Genomic DNA, 17,632 nt, shown 5'->3' with positions numbered 1-17,632 from the left:
AGTATTTAAGAGATAGGGATATTCATTCTTGATACAATAAACAAAATATTTAAAAAATGTGATGAGCAATTGGATCATATTACTGAAATCATCATTAACATAGGAAATTAGAAATGTCATGATGTATCATTGAGATCACCACACCACAAAATGAGCCCCAAATTACCAATGATGTCAGAAGAGCATCCAAATTATTGAAACTTATTGATTAAAAAAAAAAAGCATTACATTGAGAGGTAACACCTTACTATGTTTTTATTCATCCCACATTCAAACATGAATTCAGGCAAGCAAGGACCAGTCTCTCCCATCCTCCCTAGCAGGCAACCTGGAGGATGTCGTAACCATGGTGATGCAGACCTTTGTGGATGCCTTCCCTCACATCCCTGAGCACCGTCGTCTGCCCCTCTTCACCCACCTGGTGCAGTCTGTGGGCGGGATGGAGTATCTCTGGAGGGTCATCCTGCTGCTGATTGGAGGGTATGCGACCAAAGGAGCGACGGCCATGCTTCCCGAAGAGACAGAGACTAAGGTATGATTGAGATGTTTATTCCCAGTCTGGTTTGTCCTCACTGAGGAGGCATGCCTGAAATTTATGTTTCAGTTTCCTTTTCTGTCTGCACATCGAGTTTTATCTTGCGGCCCATGTAAAACCATCAGATCTTCCCTGAAATAGATCTAGTTCGAAATACATCTAGTTGACTGCTGGGCCCTGTTTCATAAAACCTGTCATCAATACCAAGTTTCAATAATTGTTATAAGCTACTGAAGTCATGGCATTTGATTGGCTGAGAGCAAATTTGTCATAGAAGTCTAGCATTTGGTATTGATACCAGTGATATAAAACAGGGCCCTGGTCAATGTCAAACAAATGGTGCTCCTTTGTCTTGGGATTCTTTCAAGGTAGCTTCATTAGAATCACAGAATTTATTTTAGTTCACCTTATATTTCACATAATGATTTGATAGAAAAGGAACAGGAAGTATGAAACATACAGTGTTCAGGCCATTCAAGAATTGTTTTTTTAATTTGTTCAAACAAGAATATTCAAGGTTCAGTCTTCTCTTCTACCCATTCACGATGATATTGACTGTCTAAAATTTGGACAGGGTTGCTCACAGGTGTGATGAAACTTATCGTCATTTAGATTCTAGAATCAAACATGTAAGCCCCTTTCTTATTGATAGATCAGTACTGTAAATATATCTATAATTACAGTATCTATAGGTTCGACATTAAAAGTGCATTTTTCACCTATTCTCATCTCTAATCAGGGTCCTGGCAGGAACCTTGAGTTCTGGTTGACGCTTTGTCATCATTTTGATCCTGATGTCCAAGTGATCAGTCTTACCAAGATGCTGGGTTACCTAGCAACCCTCAAAGGAAAGAAAGAAGGTAATCTCATACAGAAGAATAATAGGGGAAAAGATGGCTATTGGGTTGAGGTTTATGTGTTTATATGTTGAGGGTGATAGTTGTTCATCATGACAATGTTGGCAGTGAGAATGCTGTTGGTGGTGATAAAGTTTTTTTAATAAAGATGTTCGCAGTTGAGGCTTTTGTGCAGATATTCATCTGCCAAGTTGTTGAACAATGGATCATTATGTTTAGACAGTGATAATGTTGATGATTTCTGTAAACATAGTGGGTATCCATTAGGCTCACACTAACATAAAACACAGAGAAATTGACTTTAAAAAAATTTCTTATTTAAAATAAAATGAAAAGCTACAGACTTTAAGTCTATACCTTAATTCTTTTCTCATCTAGGTGTTGTCAAGACGCCATCTCGCTATTCCAGGTCATCACGTTCAGCGGGATTGACTCCAGGGTCAAAGGGCACGACACAAGACCTCATCTTTGATCAAGAGTCTCATAGTCCAAGGCAACTGAGACATTTCAAGTTCACCTCAGTGGGATTCTTGTCTCAACTCCTTACCAGTGATCCATTCATTGCTCAGGTAACTTTATTATTTACATTTAAAAGTGTTAATGAAGCTCCTTGACAAGATGGTGATCCAAAATTTGCAAATTATAGAGTGAGGGTTACAATAGATGTGTTTACTAATGGATTTCAATTCATGCATATTTCTCTTGTGAACCCCTGGTTACCAACTGTTTCATTCAAATGCTATGAATAAGTGGCGTGTATATAAATGGAATCCACCGTTCATACATTAGTTGTTGCCATGTTGGGCAAGCCTCTGGCAAGTGTTTTAGTTGTCAAGAGAAACTTATGTCCAAAAGGTGTGCATACAATTGTAGAGTGGTCTATTGGGCTGTAGGTTAGGTAAAATGCTGTGTTCAGAGTTAGCGTTATGAATTATTTTAGTGTAGAAAATTACAGAGGAGCAGTTGTCGCAGGACCATGTTTCCTACACCCTCCATGGTGATATACGTTCATTATTTTTTCTCAATATCTTTCCAAATCCACCTGCTGAAGCTATAAATATAAATGTTGAAATGTTTTGTGGAAAGAAAGATTCAAGGGCTAAAAAAGATAAATGACTTTCCTGATTTTATCACTTTGGTATTCTATTGCATATATAGAGAGTTTATGTGTTTATGACAGGTACATATTTAATTTATTTTAATTGCTTGATTTTTACTCCTATTTATTAATTTATTTGATTAATTTATTTTAAAAATCATGTTTTACTTTGTTTATGTTTACAGCTTGTCAATCTATCTGAGGAGAAATCTGCTTCAATGCAAGCCCTTTATCAGAAGTGAGTACAGAGGTCATATGTTTTGTCAATATTAATATGTGATGTTAAGTCTAAGAAAGTTTTGAAACTTAGCTTATTGATACAACCTTTTTTAATGACTAAGCCTGTGAGGTTTTAATATCACAAATAGTTCTTAATCTGCTGCATATATGTCACTAATGAATGCATTGTGTACAAAATATATTAGAAAAAGGTCTGTTTACGCTATACAAAGCTAGGCAAGTTTTGGTGCTGCGTATTAACCAATGATTGAAACGTTATAACTGTGGTATAAATGATACACCAGACCAAAGGCTGCGTAGACAAGAAAACACACTGCAAGCAACGAAAAACAAAAAACATATCGCAGCCATTTGGAGATTAACTGTGGAGTTTTAGGAATTGCAGTCTTATGACCAATGATTGAAATTTTATAACTGTTGTTTAAAAAGATTTAGTCAAGAAAACTCACTACAAGCAACAAAAGCAAGAACATATCACAGCCATTTGGAGATTAATAATAATAATAGCTAGTTCTTATATAGCGCTTTTCAGGACAAAAGGCCCTCTCAAAGCGCTTTACAGATATATATATATTATTACCCCGGTCATCGGATTCAGGCTTACCCGCACACAATGTATGCACATTCTCCACTCCCTAGGGAATCATTCCAGCCAGGCAACATTTTTACAAACGCACACTTGCTAATCTAAACACATTTTTAGCTTTCGCATCCTACCGGGTACCCATTTAACACACTTGGGTGGAGAGTGGCAAATGTAGATCAATGTTTTGCCATTAACAAAGAGTTTTAGGAGCAGCAGTCTTAGATACTGCGTATGAAACATGTCCTCACCAAGGATCTCTGTTCATGTTCCATACAGGCTTCTGGAGCAGACATTGTGTTACATCACCCATGTAGCTCACTGTATCCAGGACAACGCTGATCCAAACACGGCCAAGTTCTGGAGGGCTCTCCTGCACAAGGCCTATGATGTCCTCGACAAGGTACAGTTGACATGCGTCAGTCCATTCTAATTTCTTTTTTGTAATGGTTGTTGTTAAGAGGTTTTATTGAGAAACGTCCATAATCAAGGTCATACATGTATGACTGAATTTGACATGGATTATAATCATATTTATGATACATACATACATATTAAAGGCTTTGGAAGCTCTGGGATTTGTAGATGAATAAAAAAAAAAAATAGGGCATCATGATCTCTACAATTGATCAAAGTATTTGACATGGGAAGGTTCATTTTTTTTATTATAACAAAAAGAATGCAAAATTTAACTTTTATGCCAAGAGCCAGAGGGAAATTGAATTTATAGAATATCACCCTTCTATCCCTCAGCGGACAAAATGTGTGTTTGGAGGAGATCAGTTATGTGATACACTTTGATCATGAAGAAAGAGAAGGATATATCCTCTGTCTAGAGCCATAAGGACGCTGCCTCGTATACTTTACACTGCAGGCACACTTGCAGATGTTAGATTGTTCTATAGTCTTGATTTAAAAAATGATTTGGATAATTTTCAAAAATTCTCTATGCTACTGTGTGTCTTTTAAAAAATGATATGATGAGTCTATGAGAGAGATATATACATTTACATGTATATGGTTCTACTTTTATCATTAGTCTTACTTATTGTACTAGATAACATTGATGATATGCTTACTGGGATTCGGGCCTCCTTCCTTGTAATACAAGTTCTTAAATTATATTTATGTTCCTACGTATAAATTGTATTGTTTGAACAGATGTCAAATATGTTGCCAAATTGAATGGAAGAAATAAATGTTCATTCGTATGAATGATAATATTGATCATTGAATGAATGACTTTGTAATGTTTGTGTAACCAGGTCAACTACTTGCTACCTGCCAAGGTGTTCATTGGAGTGGTATCCGGTCTCATAGGTAACCGTCTCCCTACCGTCAGGAGGAAAGCCATGGAGTTGCTCAATAACAAGCTCATCCAAAACAAGGATGGCTTTGAAGAGGAAGAGGTAAAATTTTCATTTACTACTTCTCTTTCTTTTGTTATTCTCATTCCCTCCAAACTATACTGTTTATACTTATACGTGTGAAGTATTTTTTTACACAATCTTGTTTGTAAAAAATAAAGTGATATATTTATATGAAGAGAAGTGTGAAGAAGAGCATTGATTCATACACTTATTTTACACTTGTCCTTTTGCTATAAATCTGAGACAAATGTTATAATGAAAGCAGATTGCATCATAATATGTGTATGCAAATATCATATCCAAGCATCATCCTGTAGAATCAAGTTTTAAATAATATACTTTTGATAAAGACTGTTCATGATGTGTATACAAAGGTGTCATGTCAAAGGATAAATTCTTATTTGCATACAACTCTATGCAGTCTAAACCCATCTTGTGTTCATGTGTGATTTGTATATACATCGTTCATTCCAACAGACTACTATGCTCCTTGGTATGCTGGATACCCTGGTGGCCATAGCCAAATCATCCAGGGAGAACCAGGCCGAAGGAGACGAACTCGACATCAATCGACAGACCGCCCTCTACAGTCTGAAGTTACTCTGCAAGCTGTTTGGCAGTGAACATCGTAAGGAGTTCACCAAGGTGATGGATGTGGCTCTCGGTGTCGTCATGGAAACGCATGGCAATAACCAGGTAGGAATGCATCAGTCAGTTTGTGAGATGGCTTTAGCCATTTATTTCATTCCTGTTGAAATGTTCAAATAAAGTCTTCAGACAGCAAATAAGAAATGTGGTAGCTTGTTCAATAAAGCAGATATTTTTACTAGTTCATAATGATTTACTTTAGATATATATTCTCATAACCCAAACCAAGTTATCCTTGTAAGGTTTTAAGTAGCTATCATTCAAAAAGGAAAGAATGGTCAAATCTTGCTTGTGGGAAAAAGTAAAAACAATGTAGGCCACAGAATTACCTCTTGGATGTGGACTAAGTTCTTCATAACACAATCAAATATGAATCTGTAATCTCTAAAGTGGTTTCTGCAGTTAGTGAAAAATTATACCCTATTCCTTGTTATGTAAATATATTTTTTGCCAAAATGTTTAGTTTCACAGAAGTTGATAATCTATGGTAACAACTTTCATCCCCCCCCCCCCCCCCCCCCCCCGGTCTCCTTTATGATAGGTAATAGCAAGTGGCTTGCTCTGCCTAGCTGAAGCAGTGAGTAGTCTGAAGGCCCATGCTATCCCGTACCTGAGTCGATTCATGCCACCTCTACTGGATACCTTGGCAAGCAAGACCCATGTCACAAGGTTAGTTTGACTGCTCAAGAATACCTCCTCGGTGAAGTGATTTATGACATGTCCCTCATTAAATCCCCACTGCACCTCTTATAGCTACTTGCGCCCTCTATATAGCAAACAATGCCTAATCGGTGCCTGTTGGTCCCCCATGATCCCCTTTTTCTTATGTTAATTAAGAGCTGAGTTGATGCGATAACCAGCTGTCAGTGACCACGCTGGGTGGTCTAATCCCTCCTGGCCAAACTAGTACAGACAGGCTTTAAATCAAGAAATACTGGTAAAATTTGGATTGTCTGTGGTTGTTTCCCTCTTCCAGTTCTGACCTTCATCTCTTGAGCACAGTGACGGCCATTCAGAAGATCTTGGAGACACTCCCTCACTTCCTCAGCCCGTACCTTGGTCAACTGCTCCAACAGGTAATTACTGGGGGTGTTTCACAAAACCTTCTTTCAATGACAAATGACAGTTTTTGTTATAAGCTAGTGAAATCCTTGCTTCTGATTGGTTATCAGCAGATTTGTCACTGATTTTTGTCATTCGTCATTGTAAAAAGGCATTGTGAAACGGGTTACTGGTCTACGTGAAGCACTTTTTCCAATTACTAATGATATATGTAGATTCTTGCAAGGTAATTTGTAGCTTTATATAATTCTGTTGTGTGGTTCTGGCAAGCATCTTGTACACCCTGCTAGTGACACTGTTGTATATTATACTACATGCATTTGAAATCTGTTCAAATCGTTTTACTGCGCTACAAAAGCTCCTGATATGCTTAGATTTACAGTTAATTGAAAAGATGTGCTTTCAGTTTTGATTTAAAGATTTTTTTCAGATGGTGATTAAAGATGATTATTATATTACCCTGGTCATAGGAATGTATTATATTAATGCGCTTTCAGTGTATCCTCTGCATTATGTTGAGAGCATTCCAGGCAGTCCTAATTAACGGCCTTTGGCACTCCTCTTTTGGCCCTTCTTTGCCAGAACGCCATGTTACAATTCAGGTTTATAAGATAATCTATATTCCTGCAAGTTTTTATTTTTTGGGGAAGTGCAGATCATTATATAATATTGGATGATTTTGAGTGTGATACAAAAATATATTGCTCGAGCTATGACAATATTGGACAAGTCAAAGACGAGCCTAATATTGTCTTATCGAGAGCAATATATTCTTGTATCACATGAAAACAAAGCCATACAATATTATTATTATTATTATCTACCGGTGTATTTAGTCTGACTAGTGAAATAACAACATTTGACTTACCTCAGTAAATATGGCTTAATTTTCGTGTTTTATTTTAATATCGCCATGATATCGATATCGATAGTTGAAGTTCCCAGATGACTAAGCAATACGAAAACAATATTGGTCAGTCATCCAGCTACTGCGCTAAAGATATTGAATACACTGATTTATTGTAAAACTTGGAAGCCTGATTATAATGTCATTTCTTCAAACTATTTTTCCCAGGTGTGTCGTCTGTCTGGTTATCGTCAGGATGAAGAGAAGTCTCAGCTGACGCTACGTCTCAAGGCATGTCGTCACCAGCTCTCCTCAGCGCTGCCCCCTAGGGTTCTCATTCCTGCAGTCAGCGAATGCTACAAGACCAACGTGTCAACTAGCAAGGTAGGACTAAAGTCACTACCTTATAATGGAGTAATGAATAGATAAAGCACTTGAATGTGGTTTATTATTACTTTTTGTTTGTTTAACCTGACTGCTAATAAATCATGTGTATGCTTGTAAATGTAAGAAAGCAACCAGGGGACAAATCTCCTGATCAAACTGTATACACGTCTTATTTCACAAGAATATCAACAGACTGTAAGCCAACACGTATTAACACATCAACAACTTGAGGTTGGCGCGATAACTTGGTTGGTAGAGCAGTGGTCTCGTAATCCGTTGACCCGGGTTTGAAACCAAGTCGATGCGCTAGTGCCCTTTGGTAAGGCATTAATCCTCTTTACCAGGTCCCTCAGAGAGGACCTACAGCCGTTGGCTGCCTGGTTGCGTACTAACAAGCATTTATGTTTTCTTAGCAGCCACATTTGAGTTTTAAATCGCCTCTTAAAAAAATTTAAATTGTTGCTTTTGATTGATTTCAGACCAGCATCGGTCCTCTGATGTCCATCTTAAGTGACCATCTTGACCAGCTACCCAAGGAGGATCTCTTGAGCCACCATCATGCTATGGTCAGTCTCTTCCTACAAGCACTGGACTATCGGTCAAGCCACACAGAGGTAAGTATTGCCAGAGGTGCTCTTGAGCCTTATCTACTGATCCTTAACAGAGTCACACTGCAGGCATAGCATTCTGCACATTTGATTGAATCTGGTGTCGTTCAAACTGTATTACTTTTGAGAGATCAGCCTTACTTGTAACAGTACTTTCACTGAAAGGGATAGTCAGACATCATATTAACAAATAACAAGTATTTCTACTGTGCAATCTGATATAATATAATTCAACGTGCTACAATTAATATGATAATAATGCTTCAGTGTTATCTTAACAAAACACACAGAAAAAATAACAGACATGTGATATTAAGTTACCTACTAACTCGAGGTAAACAGAAGCTGCTTGATTCTCCTTTGAAATAAAGTAAGACAGTTGATAGTTCTGATGTCACTGGGAAGTCTGTTCTACATAACTGGTTCCACATTTCTAAATTCCTGATCGCCGTAGTGGGTGGTTCAGCTGGGAGGGACTACAAGCAAGTCTGTTTTAAAACAAAACACTTGCAGATCTATACATGTTGATGGTCAGTCCAAGATTTTGAGGCAGGATCGGGAATGAATAAGGTCAGCTTATGAAGCGATCCACGGCGAGACGGCCCGGTGGCCAAAACCGCCCCGCCTAGTACCGACTCAGAAAATGTTAAAGTATAGCTTTAGTTCTTGAAGTGTAGAAAACGAAGATAAATCAAAGTCACTGAAACAAATTCTTGATTGGAGTTGAAGATTTATTAAAATAAACGAAGAATTAATAAATCACGAAGTTCATGTTTTGGGGCTGGGCAACCCAATCGAAACAAATTAGCAACTCATGTCGATCGTAACGGAAAAGAGGTCCCGCTCTAGAGACGCAACTCGGTTTTTATACCCCCGAACTGACACGCCTCGCGCACCCAAAAATTGAGGCGTGTCACACAGACGCATTGCGTAATATCAATCCACCCATAATTAGTTTCCGTATTAACAGGTCCTATATTTCTTGGCGAATTTACCCCCAGGATATAAGGCGCTCCGGATGATCCGCATCTCTATTCCTCACATACTTCTTTCACGCACCCACCTGTGTCTCTTACATTCTAATCTCTCAAACAAGAGATGCAAATCACCCGGAGACCCAACAACCCTGGAATATAACAAGGGATAAATGTTGCTATGTCCGTCCACACTAGCGAGCCCACATGCTTCTGGCTATTACACACCTGTAATCCTCACTTCCCCTCTCATACTATTTCGATAGTGTGAACAGACCCGGCAACAAGGAAAAACCCTTCCAATTGTAATACAAATCTATTTCCCAAATTTGCCTGATTAAATTTAAGTCAACTGTGGCGACACGCCCAGCGACACCTAATCCAATCGGCCAAGCCGAAAAAGTAGAGCCAAAATTAAGAGCGCAACGTCTCGGAACAGGTGTTAAAAATAGCATACAAGGAATTTGCCTTGTATATGTACGTCAATGAACCTTTGAGGAAAACGTAAACACGAGAATATCCATATCATTACAAACTCCCCTACTGAAACGATCTGTCCCATAAGATCGCAACAAAAAAAATAGAAATTCTCGTCATATATACGTTCCCCTCCAAGTTACACACACGTACATGGCTGCCCAGCCCTAAAACATCTACAATAACTTCATATACATCATATAAAGCCAACATGGCTTCCAAATTACAATATATAAACACACATATCAAACTGGTAATCCAACTCACAAAAATACCCACTAGTTCAAACATACTTAGAAATATCACCTCCCATTAATGACACCCTTTGCATATTAAAACAGCATGTCAATATTTTGCAAGTAAATGCACAACCTTAACTCAATAGTCAATTAAACAAACCCTCAAACTCCAAAATTTTCCTTTTTTTTTCCTCCTCTCTTCATCCACATAATTAACCAATCATGTGGTCCTGCCTAAAGAGGCAATAACAAAATTAAAATTTTAATCCAAAAACCTATTATAAACTCCTCGAGTGTCCTATTCCTGCATGGTTAACAAAAACGTCCAAATTTCCCTACAGCAGACTATGAAACCTACTACTATCATGTCTCCAACTACTTGTAATTATAGCCTGAAACTGTTTGCGAAGCTTAGGGAAGTGTCACAACCCCGGCGGTCAGAGCCGGATACCCCAGACCTCCTCCAACCGGTTGTTGGGACTTCTCCTGCCACTTGTAAACATCCATATGTAATCAGAAATTACTTAAAAATTGAAATATACTAGTGATAATACATGCACATTCTCCGAACACTGGAATAGACAACGATACATGTAACTGGAAAAATATAAACAGCAAGATATAAAAATGTGTAATATGCAGACCTATGGAATATACAACCAATTTCAGCACACAATTAGGCAAAAATTACCATAACCATAAATGACCCCAAATAAAATCAGGACGGGTGCCCAGCCCTAAAACAGTAAAAGTTTGATAATTAAAATTATTAACTCTCCAATTTGATGTAAACGACTAATTACCGTGATAATTAACCGTCAATATTACGGTCCCTTCAATAAAAATACGAAATATCCAACTGTACATAGAATATCTCAAAATTTGTAGATAATCAGCGCAAAACTGATTTTGGTAAATTAAAAGGGTTAGAATGTCTACCCTTAGTTTGTCTTTGCGACCTTCTTGGGATGGCACCATCCTGATTCCCTGGAACATTAGCATTATCATCTCCGGCTCGCCCTGCTACATCCTCCCCTACTGGATCTATACCTACTTTATCAAAATTAGGAACCCTGCTACATCCTCCCTAGCTACTGGATCTATACCTACTTTATCAAAATTAGGAACCAACTTCAGTATTCATATTTGGCCAAAAGGCCCTAGATCTTATTAATTCATAGGTCTTATTTCTACCTTGATGTCCCCATTCATCATCACATCCTACCAACACATTCTTACGTAAACATTGAGGAAGTAAAACTTGGAATATCTCCCCAAATACAGGGTCTAGCCCTCTTCTTACTAACAAACCATCTTTTAATGAAAGGCGAGACCAATGAGTCAACCATGATTTAACATCATCAGGTTCTGAAGGATGTTTGAAGTATTCATCACCGGGTGCCCAATTCCGGGACCACCGCTCCCATACAAACTTCAGTTCGGGGTCTTCTTTCTGCATTTGGATTAACTGATCTTTTGTGTAAGATGGAAATATGCCAGAAGAGCTAGGCTCTGCAAACGACTGTTGGTCAGGATTGTCACTATGCACACGTACAGGGGAACTACAAGTATTTAATTGTACTTTAACAAATGAGGATTGATATGATTACGATCGTAAAAGGCCTGTTGCAGAGACTGTACAGTCTGTGTCTTACCAAAGTGGTTCTGCAAAATAGTAACTATTTGATTTGTATCTAGTGTTTCAAAATAACATCGTAACTCTTTACGTGCCGGCCCCTCCAAATGAGCCTCGATCACACTGACCTTTTGGGTCTCTGAAATTTGTGACTGTTCACAATATAGGTCAACCTCTTCTAACCAATCTTCTAATAACCTACCACCCTGCCCTGAAAATCTATCCAACCTAGCGGTTGTCCTACCAGTAGGTGTAATCCGGATACCCTGTAGGGCTTCGGTAAAACCCGTTACCAAATCTTTAACTAACTCTTCAGCCATAACTATTATTATCTATCGTACATATTATTAAGTAATTAGTCTAATATCAACACTGAAGGCATGTGCCGCCGACCATGAATGAAGTGACGATATCACCTCCCCGCTGACACAAGCAGCGAGCCCCTTCAAGATGACACCCACGCGGCCCTAAAGTACTACCGTTTTCCCAGCATAAAAGAATCACCAGCTACGCTTCCACCGTCGCTTCGTCGCGCTGTAGCTCTGCGGAAATAAGCTCCTGGGCCCCCTCGTCAGGAAACCACCAGCAGAAGAAAATTTCACCCTCAGAAATACTCCCTCCTAGATGATGTCTGAACACGCCTTAGATCGCCGTAGATACACAGTCTTGTAGTCCCTCTCGATGGCGATGATGTTGTGTCGCGTCGATGTAGTTGACTGCAAGATTTCACGTCTACGGAGATCACAGGACGAACCGTTAGGCTACGCAGAAAACCCGTAGACCAGCTACGAGACCAGCTGAACGTACCTAGTTTCCCGGCACCGCGGCCTTCTAATTCACCGGAACGATGCAAGCATGCAACACTGAAGGCATGTGCCGCCGACCATGAATGAAGTGACGATATCACCTCCCCGCTGACACAAGCAGCGAGCCCCTTCAAGATGACACCCACGCGACCCCATCCGTACTACCAATTGAAGCGATCCACGGCTAGACGGCCCGGTGGCCAAAACCGCCCCGCCTAGTACCGACTCAGAAAATGTTAAAGTATAGCTTTAGTTCTTGAAGTGTAGAAAACGAAGATAAATCAAAGTCACTGAAACAAATTCTTGATTGGAGTTGAAGATTTATTAAAATAAACGAAGAATTAATAAATCACGAAGTTCATGTTTTGGGGCTGGGCAACCCAATCGAAACAAATTAGCAACTCATGTCGATCGTAACGGAAAAGAGGTCCCGCTCTAGAGACGCAACTCGGTTTTTATACCCCCGAACTGACACGCCTCGCGCACCCAAAAATTGAGGCGTGTCACACAGACGCATTGCGTAATATCAATCCACCCATAATTAGTTTCCGTATTAACAGGTCCTATATTTCTTGGCGAATTTACCCCCAGGATATAAGGCGCTCCGGATGATCCGCATCTCTATTCCTCACATACTTCTTTCACGCACCCACCTGTGTCTCTTACATTCTAATCTCTCAAACAAGAGATGCAAATCACCCGGAGACCCAACAACCCTGGAATATAACAAGGGATAAATGTTGCTATGTCCGTCCACACTAGCGAGCCCACATGCTTCTGGCTATTACACACCTGTAATCCTCACTTCCCCTCTCATACTATTTCGATAGTGTGAACAGACCCGGCAACAAGGAAAAACCCTTCCAATTGTAATACAAATCTATTTCCCAAATTTGCCTGATTAAATTTAAGTCAACTGTGGCGACACGCCCAGCGACACCTAATCCAATCGGCCAAGCCGAAAAAGTAGAGCCAAAATTAAGAGCGCAACGTCTCGGAACAGGTGTTAAAAATAGCATACAAGGAATTTGCCTTGTATATGTACGTCAATGAACCTTTGAGGAAAACGTAAACACGAGAATATCCATATCATTACACTTATATCAATGGTCACTCATTATTCTTTTCCCCCTTGCAAGTTCTTTCAGACCAGGTTTACCAGTTCATGATTTATTCTTATCAAGTTTTCTATCAACTTACAATCTGTTGTTCATCTGATTTATCTTATTCAGAGTTCTCTGGACGAGGTATCAGCCATTGAAGGTCATGTGATTGATGCTGTCAATACCATGGTGATGAAACTCTCAGAGGCTACATTCAGACCTATGTTTCTCAAGGTGAGAATAGAAAGAAGAAAAAAAACATCATTTTTCGTATAATTTTATATTTGTGTTTTTGGGATGTTCACAAATAACAGTATTATTGATAATAATATTTGCTTCTTGCATTCTGCTAATAACCGCATGGTGCAATCATACTGTCCCACCATTACATCTCTCAGATCATTCAAGAAACTTCTTCCTACCAGGTTCACATTTGCTACACAGTACATCGAGAATAACTTTCGTCATGATATATGGATATGTCTGGTTATGTCTGACTACCCATTTTAAAGCAGGTCAAAAAAACGAAGTAGTCCTTTAAAGGAAAATGGCAAAACTTCAGTAAGAGGAAATTATTTCCAGGGGGCATCAGCAGGCTGCTACGACTTCAGAGGCATTTTTAATTGTCAGAAATGTTCAAGATAAGAAAATCTGATCGGTTGGTAGACTAAAATTGTGTAGAATTGGAATTTAGTCATTACCGGTACTTCTACATTTACTCTTTATTTCTGCAGGTATACGAGTGGGCTACGCGAGGCAGCAACCCTGACAGACAGCTGACCTTCTACCGTCTGTCCGATGGCATAGCTGAGAAGCTTAAGAGTCTCTTCTGTCTCTTCGCAGGTCACCTTGTAGCTAACATTGCAGGGATCCTGGATGCAAACAACGTCATTAAAACAGGTTGGTTTACAGTGGTGGTTATTTTACCTGACTGCTAAGAAAGCATAAATCCTAGTAAGTAAGCAACCAGACGGCCGACGGCTTTAGGTCCTTTTCCGAGGGACCTGGTAATGAGGATTAATGCCTTACCAAAGGGCACTAGCGCATCGACTTGATTTCAAACCCCGGTCACCGGATTACAAGACCACTGCTGTACCGACTGAACTATCGCGCCTCGTTTGAAGGGAGAACTCAAGATTTTTGTAATCCTGGGCCCCCCCGTCTTACAAAGAGTTGACATCAATCTCAACTTATTTGCGAAACTATGTACATAAGAGATAGGAGACTGCAGATTTGCGATTGATTGGAATACTTACGGTTGATTTGGAACGATCGTAACTCTTTGTAAGACGGGGCCATGGAATATATTCAGTATGTAGGTATGAGTTAAGGTATAGATATTTAGAAGAGACAACATTGCGCAAATATCTTTGAAGTTTCATTAGCTGCTTATTTTCATTAAAAGTAATCATGATTTCTGAAAAACAAGATATTTCAATGTAAATATTTACAAGAAAAGAGGTAAAGTCCTGTGAATATAAATTTTATGGACACAGTTACATTTTTTTTTTTTAAGGAATTATTTGAAAAGAACAGGTTTTATTAAGTGTTGCATGGGAATTCTTAATTGATACATTATCCCCCATCAATTTCGCCTCACACCCCCCCCCCCCCCTTTAATATATTCTTTAAACTCCTTAAATTAGGATGTCTTTTCAGATGTCAGATTGTGTGTCTGTGTGTTTTTTGTTTTTTATTGGCTCCAAAGTACATTGAAGAGGCATTTCTTATAATTACTTAATGATCTTCAAAGAGGATTTTCCCTGAATATTCCTTTTTCTTCCACTCGTTACCTCTTTCAGACAAGCCATTCTTTGAGGAGGACCCCCAGAGTAAAGAGAAGTCGGCCAGTCTGCTGGGGTACGCTCTAGATTGTCTACACAAGTGCTTTCATTATGACAAGGGAGACTTTGTGAGCAAGGAGAGATTTGAGAAGCTTATGCAGCCTCTTGTTGATCAGGTATTTACACAATTCCAGTAAACAACTAAATTATTCATACCCCTTGTAAATTCGATGCTTGTTGTGTTTTTCTTAACTCATGAATGAAAGGTGGACTGGTTGAATTAGGGCCTTTGTTGAATACTTTTAGATGTAAGCTTTTATACATCACATTCTCAAGAAACAAAAATTGAAACAAATCAATTTTTCACATACTTAATACATTACAAAACTTAGTAAGGATATGAATAATTTAGGTATTAACTGTTTGTGTATGTTTGATGAAAAAAATCATGAATGATGATTAAATGTGGTCTTATTTACCCAGAGTAGCCTTATCAGTATTGAAGATAAGGTTGAGTTTTGGTCATGCAGTAACACAAAATATTTTTATTTTATTTTATTTTATTTTACTTTATTTTATTTTATTTTATTAAGTTTATTTTCACATATGAATAAATAAACATTGTACAGGTATATTTCTCTCTGTGTAGGTTACATAATGATCAGAGAGGCGTAAATGTTTTATGTACGATTTACAGTTGAGTTCGACTTGGGATCTTTGTGAAACACGACCCCCCCCCCCCCCCCCCCCCCCCCCCCTGCTTTCACATTTCACGCAACTATTTTATTCTGTAGATTGAGAATACGCAAGGAGATGATATATATACGAGGCCCGCATGACCAATCACCTGACAACTTGCATATTTTTGCTTTTGAATATATTTTATTTTAAGGCTACAAATGGCTCTCCATTATGTTTTTAAGTCCAGCTTAGAGTTAAGTTTGACTTGGGATCTTTGTGAAACATCCCCCTGCTTTCACATTTCATGCAACTATTTTATTTTGTAGATTGAGAATACACAAGGAGGAGATGAAATATACGAGGCCCGCATAACAAGTCACCTGACACCTTGCATCGTTCAGTTCATGGTTGCTGCTAAAGACCCCTCGACCTGGCAACCACTCAACTACCAAATCCTTCTCAAGACGAGGAACTCCTCCCCAAAGGTGGGTGGCATGCATCGTTAGGCTTCTCAACCATCTACATGTACAGTCAAACCTGTCTATAGCGACCGCCCAAGGGAAACACAAAAAGTGGTCTTTGTAGACAGGTTCCTTTTAGTGCATGTTTCAATGAGAAATCATTTTCAAGGGAAACAACAAATTTGCTTGTTGTAGACAGGTGGTCACTAAAGCAGGTTTGGCTGTATCATCATTATGATAGGTTTCCAGCTATCTTTGAAATCAAGGAAAGCTTGGAAAGTCCATTTTTCTGTCAGTTCATGGAAAACTAAGGGAATTTCATTGTACTAAAAAGAAATTAGCTAGTCTGGTATGTTTTGTCGCGTGTACAATCAGCTTATCCACAAGAACATCAGACATCATGGCTTTTTTGGTGTGTGAAATGCCTCCTTAAATGATCCATTAGAAGAAGAAGAAAAAAAATCATTGTAAAATTAGAGAATTTTGATATCGTGAATGTTATAATCAGCATTGAAATCATGTGAGAAAAATGGGTACCTGGCAGGAATTTATTCCTTGAAATGCTGAAGAGCTGTAATGGCAGCCAGGCTAAAGCCGGGTAATATACATGCACCTCGGAAAAGAATTTCTAGATAGACGGCGCTATAGAAATGCCTATTATTATTATCCCTCTTATAGGTTCGCTATGCTGCCCTCACAGTCCTGCAGGCCGTTCATTCTCAGCTGGGTGAAGACTACCTATCCCTGCTTCCTGAAACTATTCCATTCTTAGCTGAACTCATGGAGGGTAAGTGAAGGAGAAACATTGATTACAGCAATAAATGTATTACAAAATATAAGAAAGGAAAAAAGGGAAAGCCTCCTTGGTAGTCCAGAGTGACTTGCCCTGGAGGATCTGCCATCTTGCCTATGACAAGCCCTGGGACCTGTTTCATAAAGCCTTTTTCAATGACAAATGACAAAAATCAGTGACAAATCTGCTTATAACCAATCAGAAGCAAGGATTTCAGTAGCTTATAACAAAAACTGTCATTTGTCACTGATGACAAGTTTTGTGAAACAGGGCCCTGGTATAGGGTTGCTGGCTTACTTCAATGACTGAATGTGGTAAAACAGAAAGAAAGAAAAAATGGAGCCTCCAGGGCTGTCCGGACTTTGAGAAGCCCTTGTACAGGGTTACAGTTAGGGGATGCAATTGGATTTTAGCTTGGGTTCAGAGTTAGCTTTAGGTTTGG

The 17,632-nt window shown here is 38.9% G+C and overlaps 1 protein-coding gene across 1 annotated transcript in view; it reads left to right on the top strand.

Moving 5' to 3' along the window:
* Positions 1–17,632, top strand: part of LOC100893561 (HEAT repeat-containing protein 1) — a 31,722-nt gene that overhangs the window by 12,112 nt on the left and 1,978 nt on the right. Inside the window, 16 exon segments of the mRNA XM_030996703.1 lie at positions 287–532; positions 1,275–1,395; positions 1,771–1,961; positions 2,677–2,729; positions 3,594–3,717; positions 4,580–4,723; positions 5,162–5,380; positions 5,874–6,001; positions 6,309–6,408; positions 7,470–7,625; positions 8,108–8,242; positions 13,601–13,705; positions 14,206–14,371; positions 15,274–15,431; positions 16,263–16,421; positions 17,076–17,184. Coding sequence (XP_030852563.1) covers positions 287–532; positions 1,275–1,395; positions 1,771–1,961; positions 2,677–2,729; positions 3,594–3,717; positions 4,580–4,723; positions 5,162–5,380; positions 5,874–6,001; positions 6,309–6,408; positions 7,470–7,625; positions 8,108–8,242; positions 13,601–13,705; positions 14,206–14,371; positions 15,274–15,431; positions 16,263–16,421; positions 17,076–17,184 — 2,314 coding nt within the window.

This window comes from Strongylocentrotus purpuratus, unplaced genomic scaffold (assembly GCF_000002235.5).
Source record: "Strongylocentrotus purpuratus isolate Spur 01 unplaced genomic scaffold, Spur_5.0 spur5_scaffold_3, whole genome shotgun sequence".
Lineage (NCBI taxonomy): Eukaryota > Metazoa > Echinodermata > Echinoidea > Camarodonta > Strongylocentrotidae > Strongylocentrotus > Strongylocentrotus purpuratus.
The sequence above is the reverse complement of the archived record's forward strand: the minus strand, read 5'-3'. Positions and strand labels throughout refer to the sequence as shown.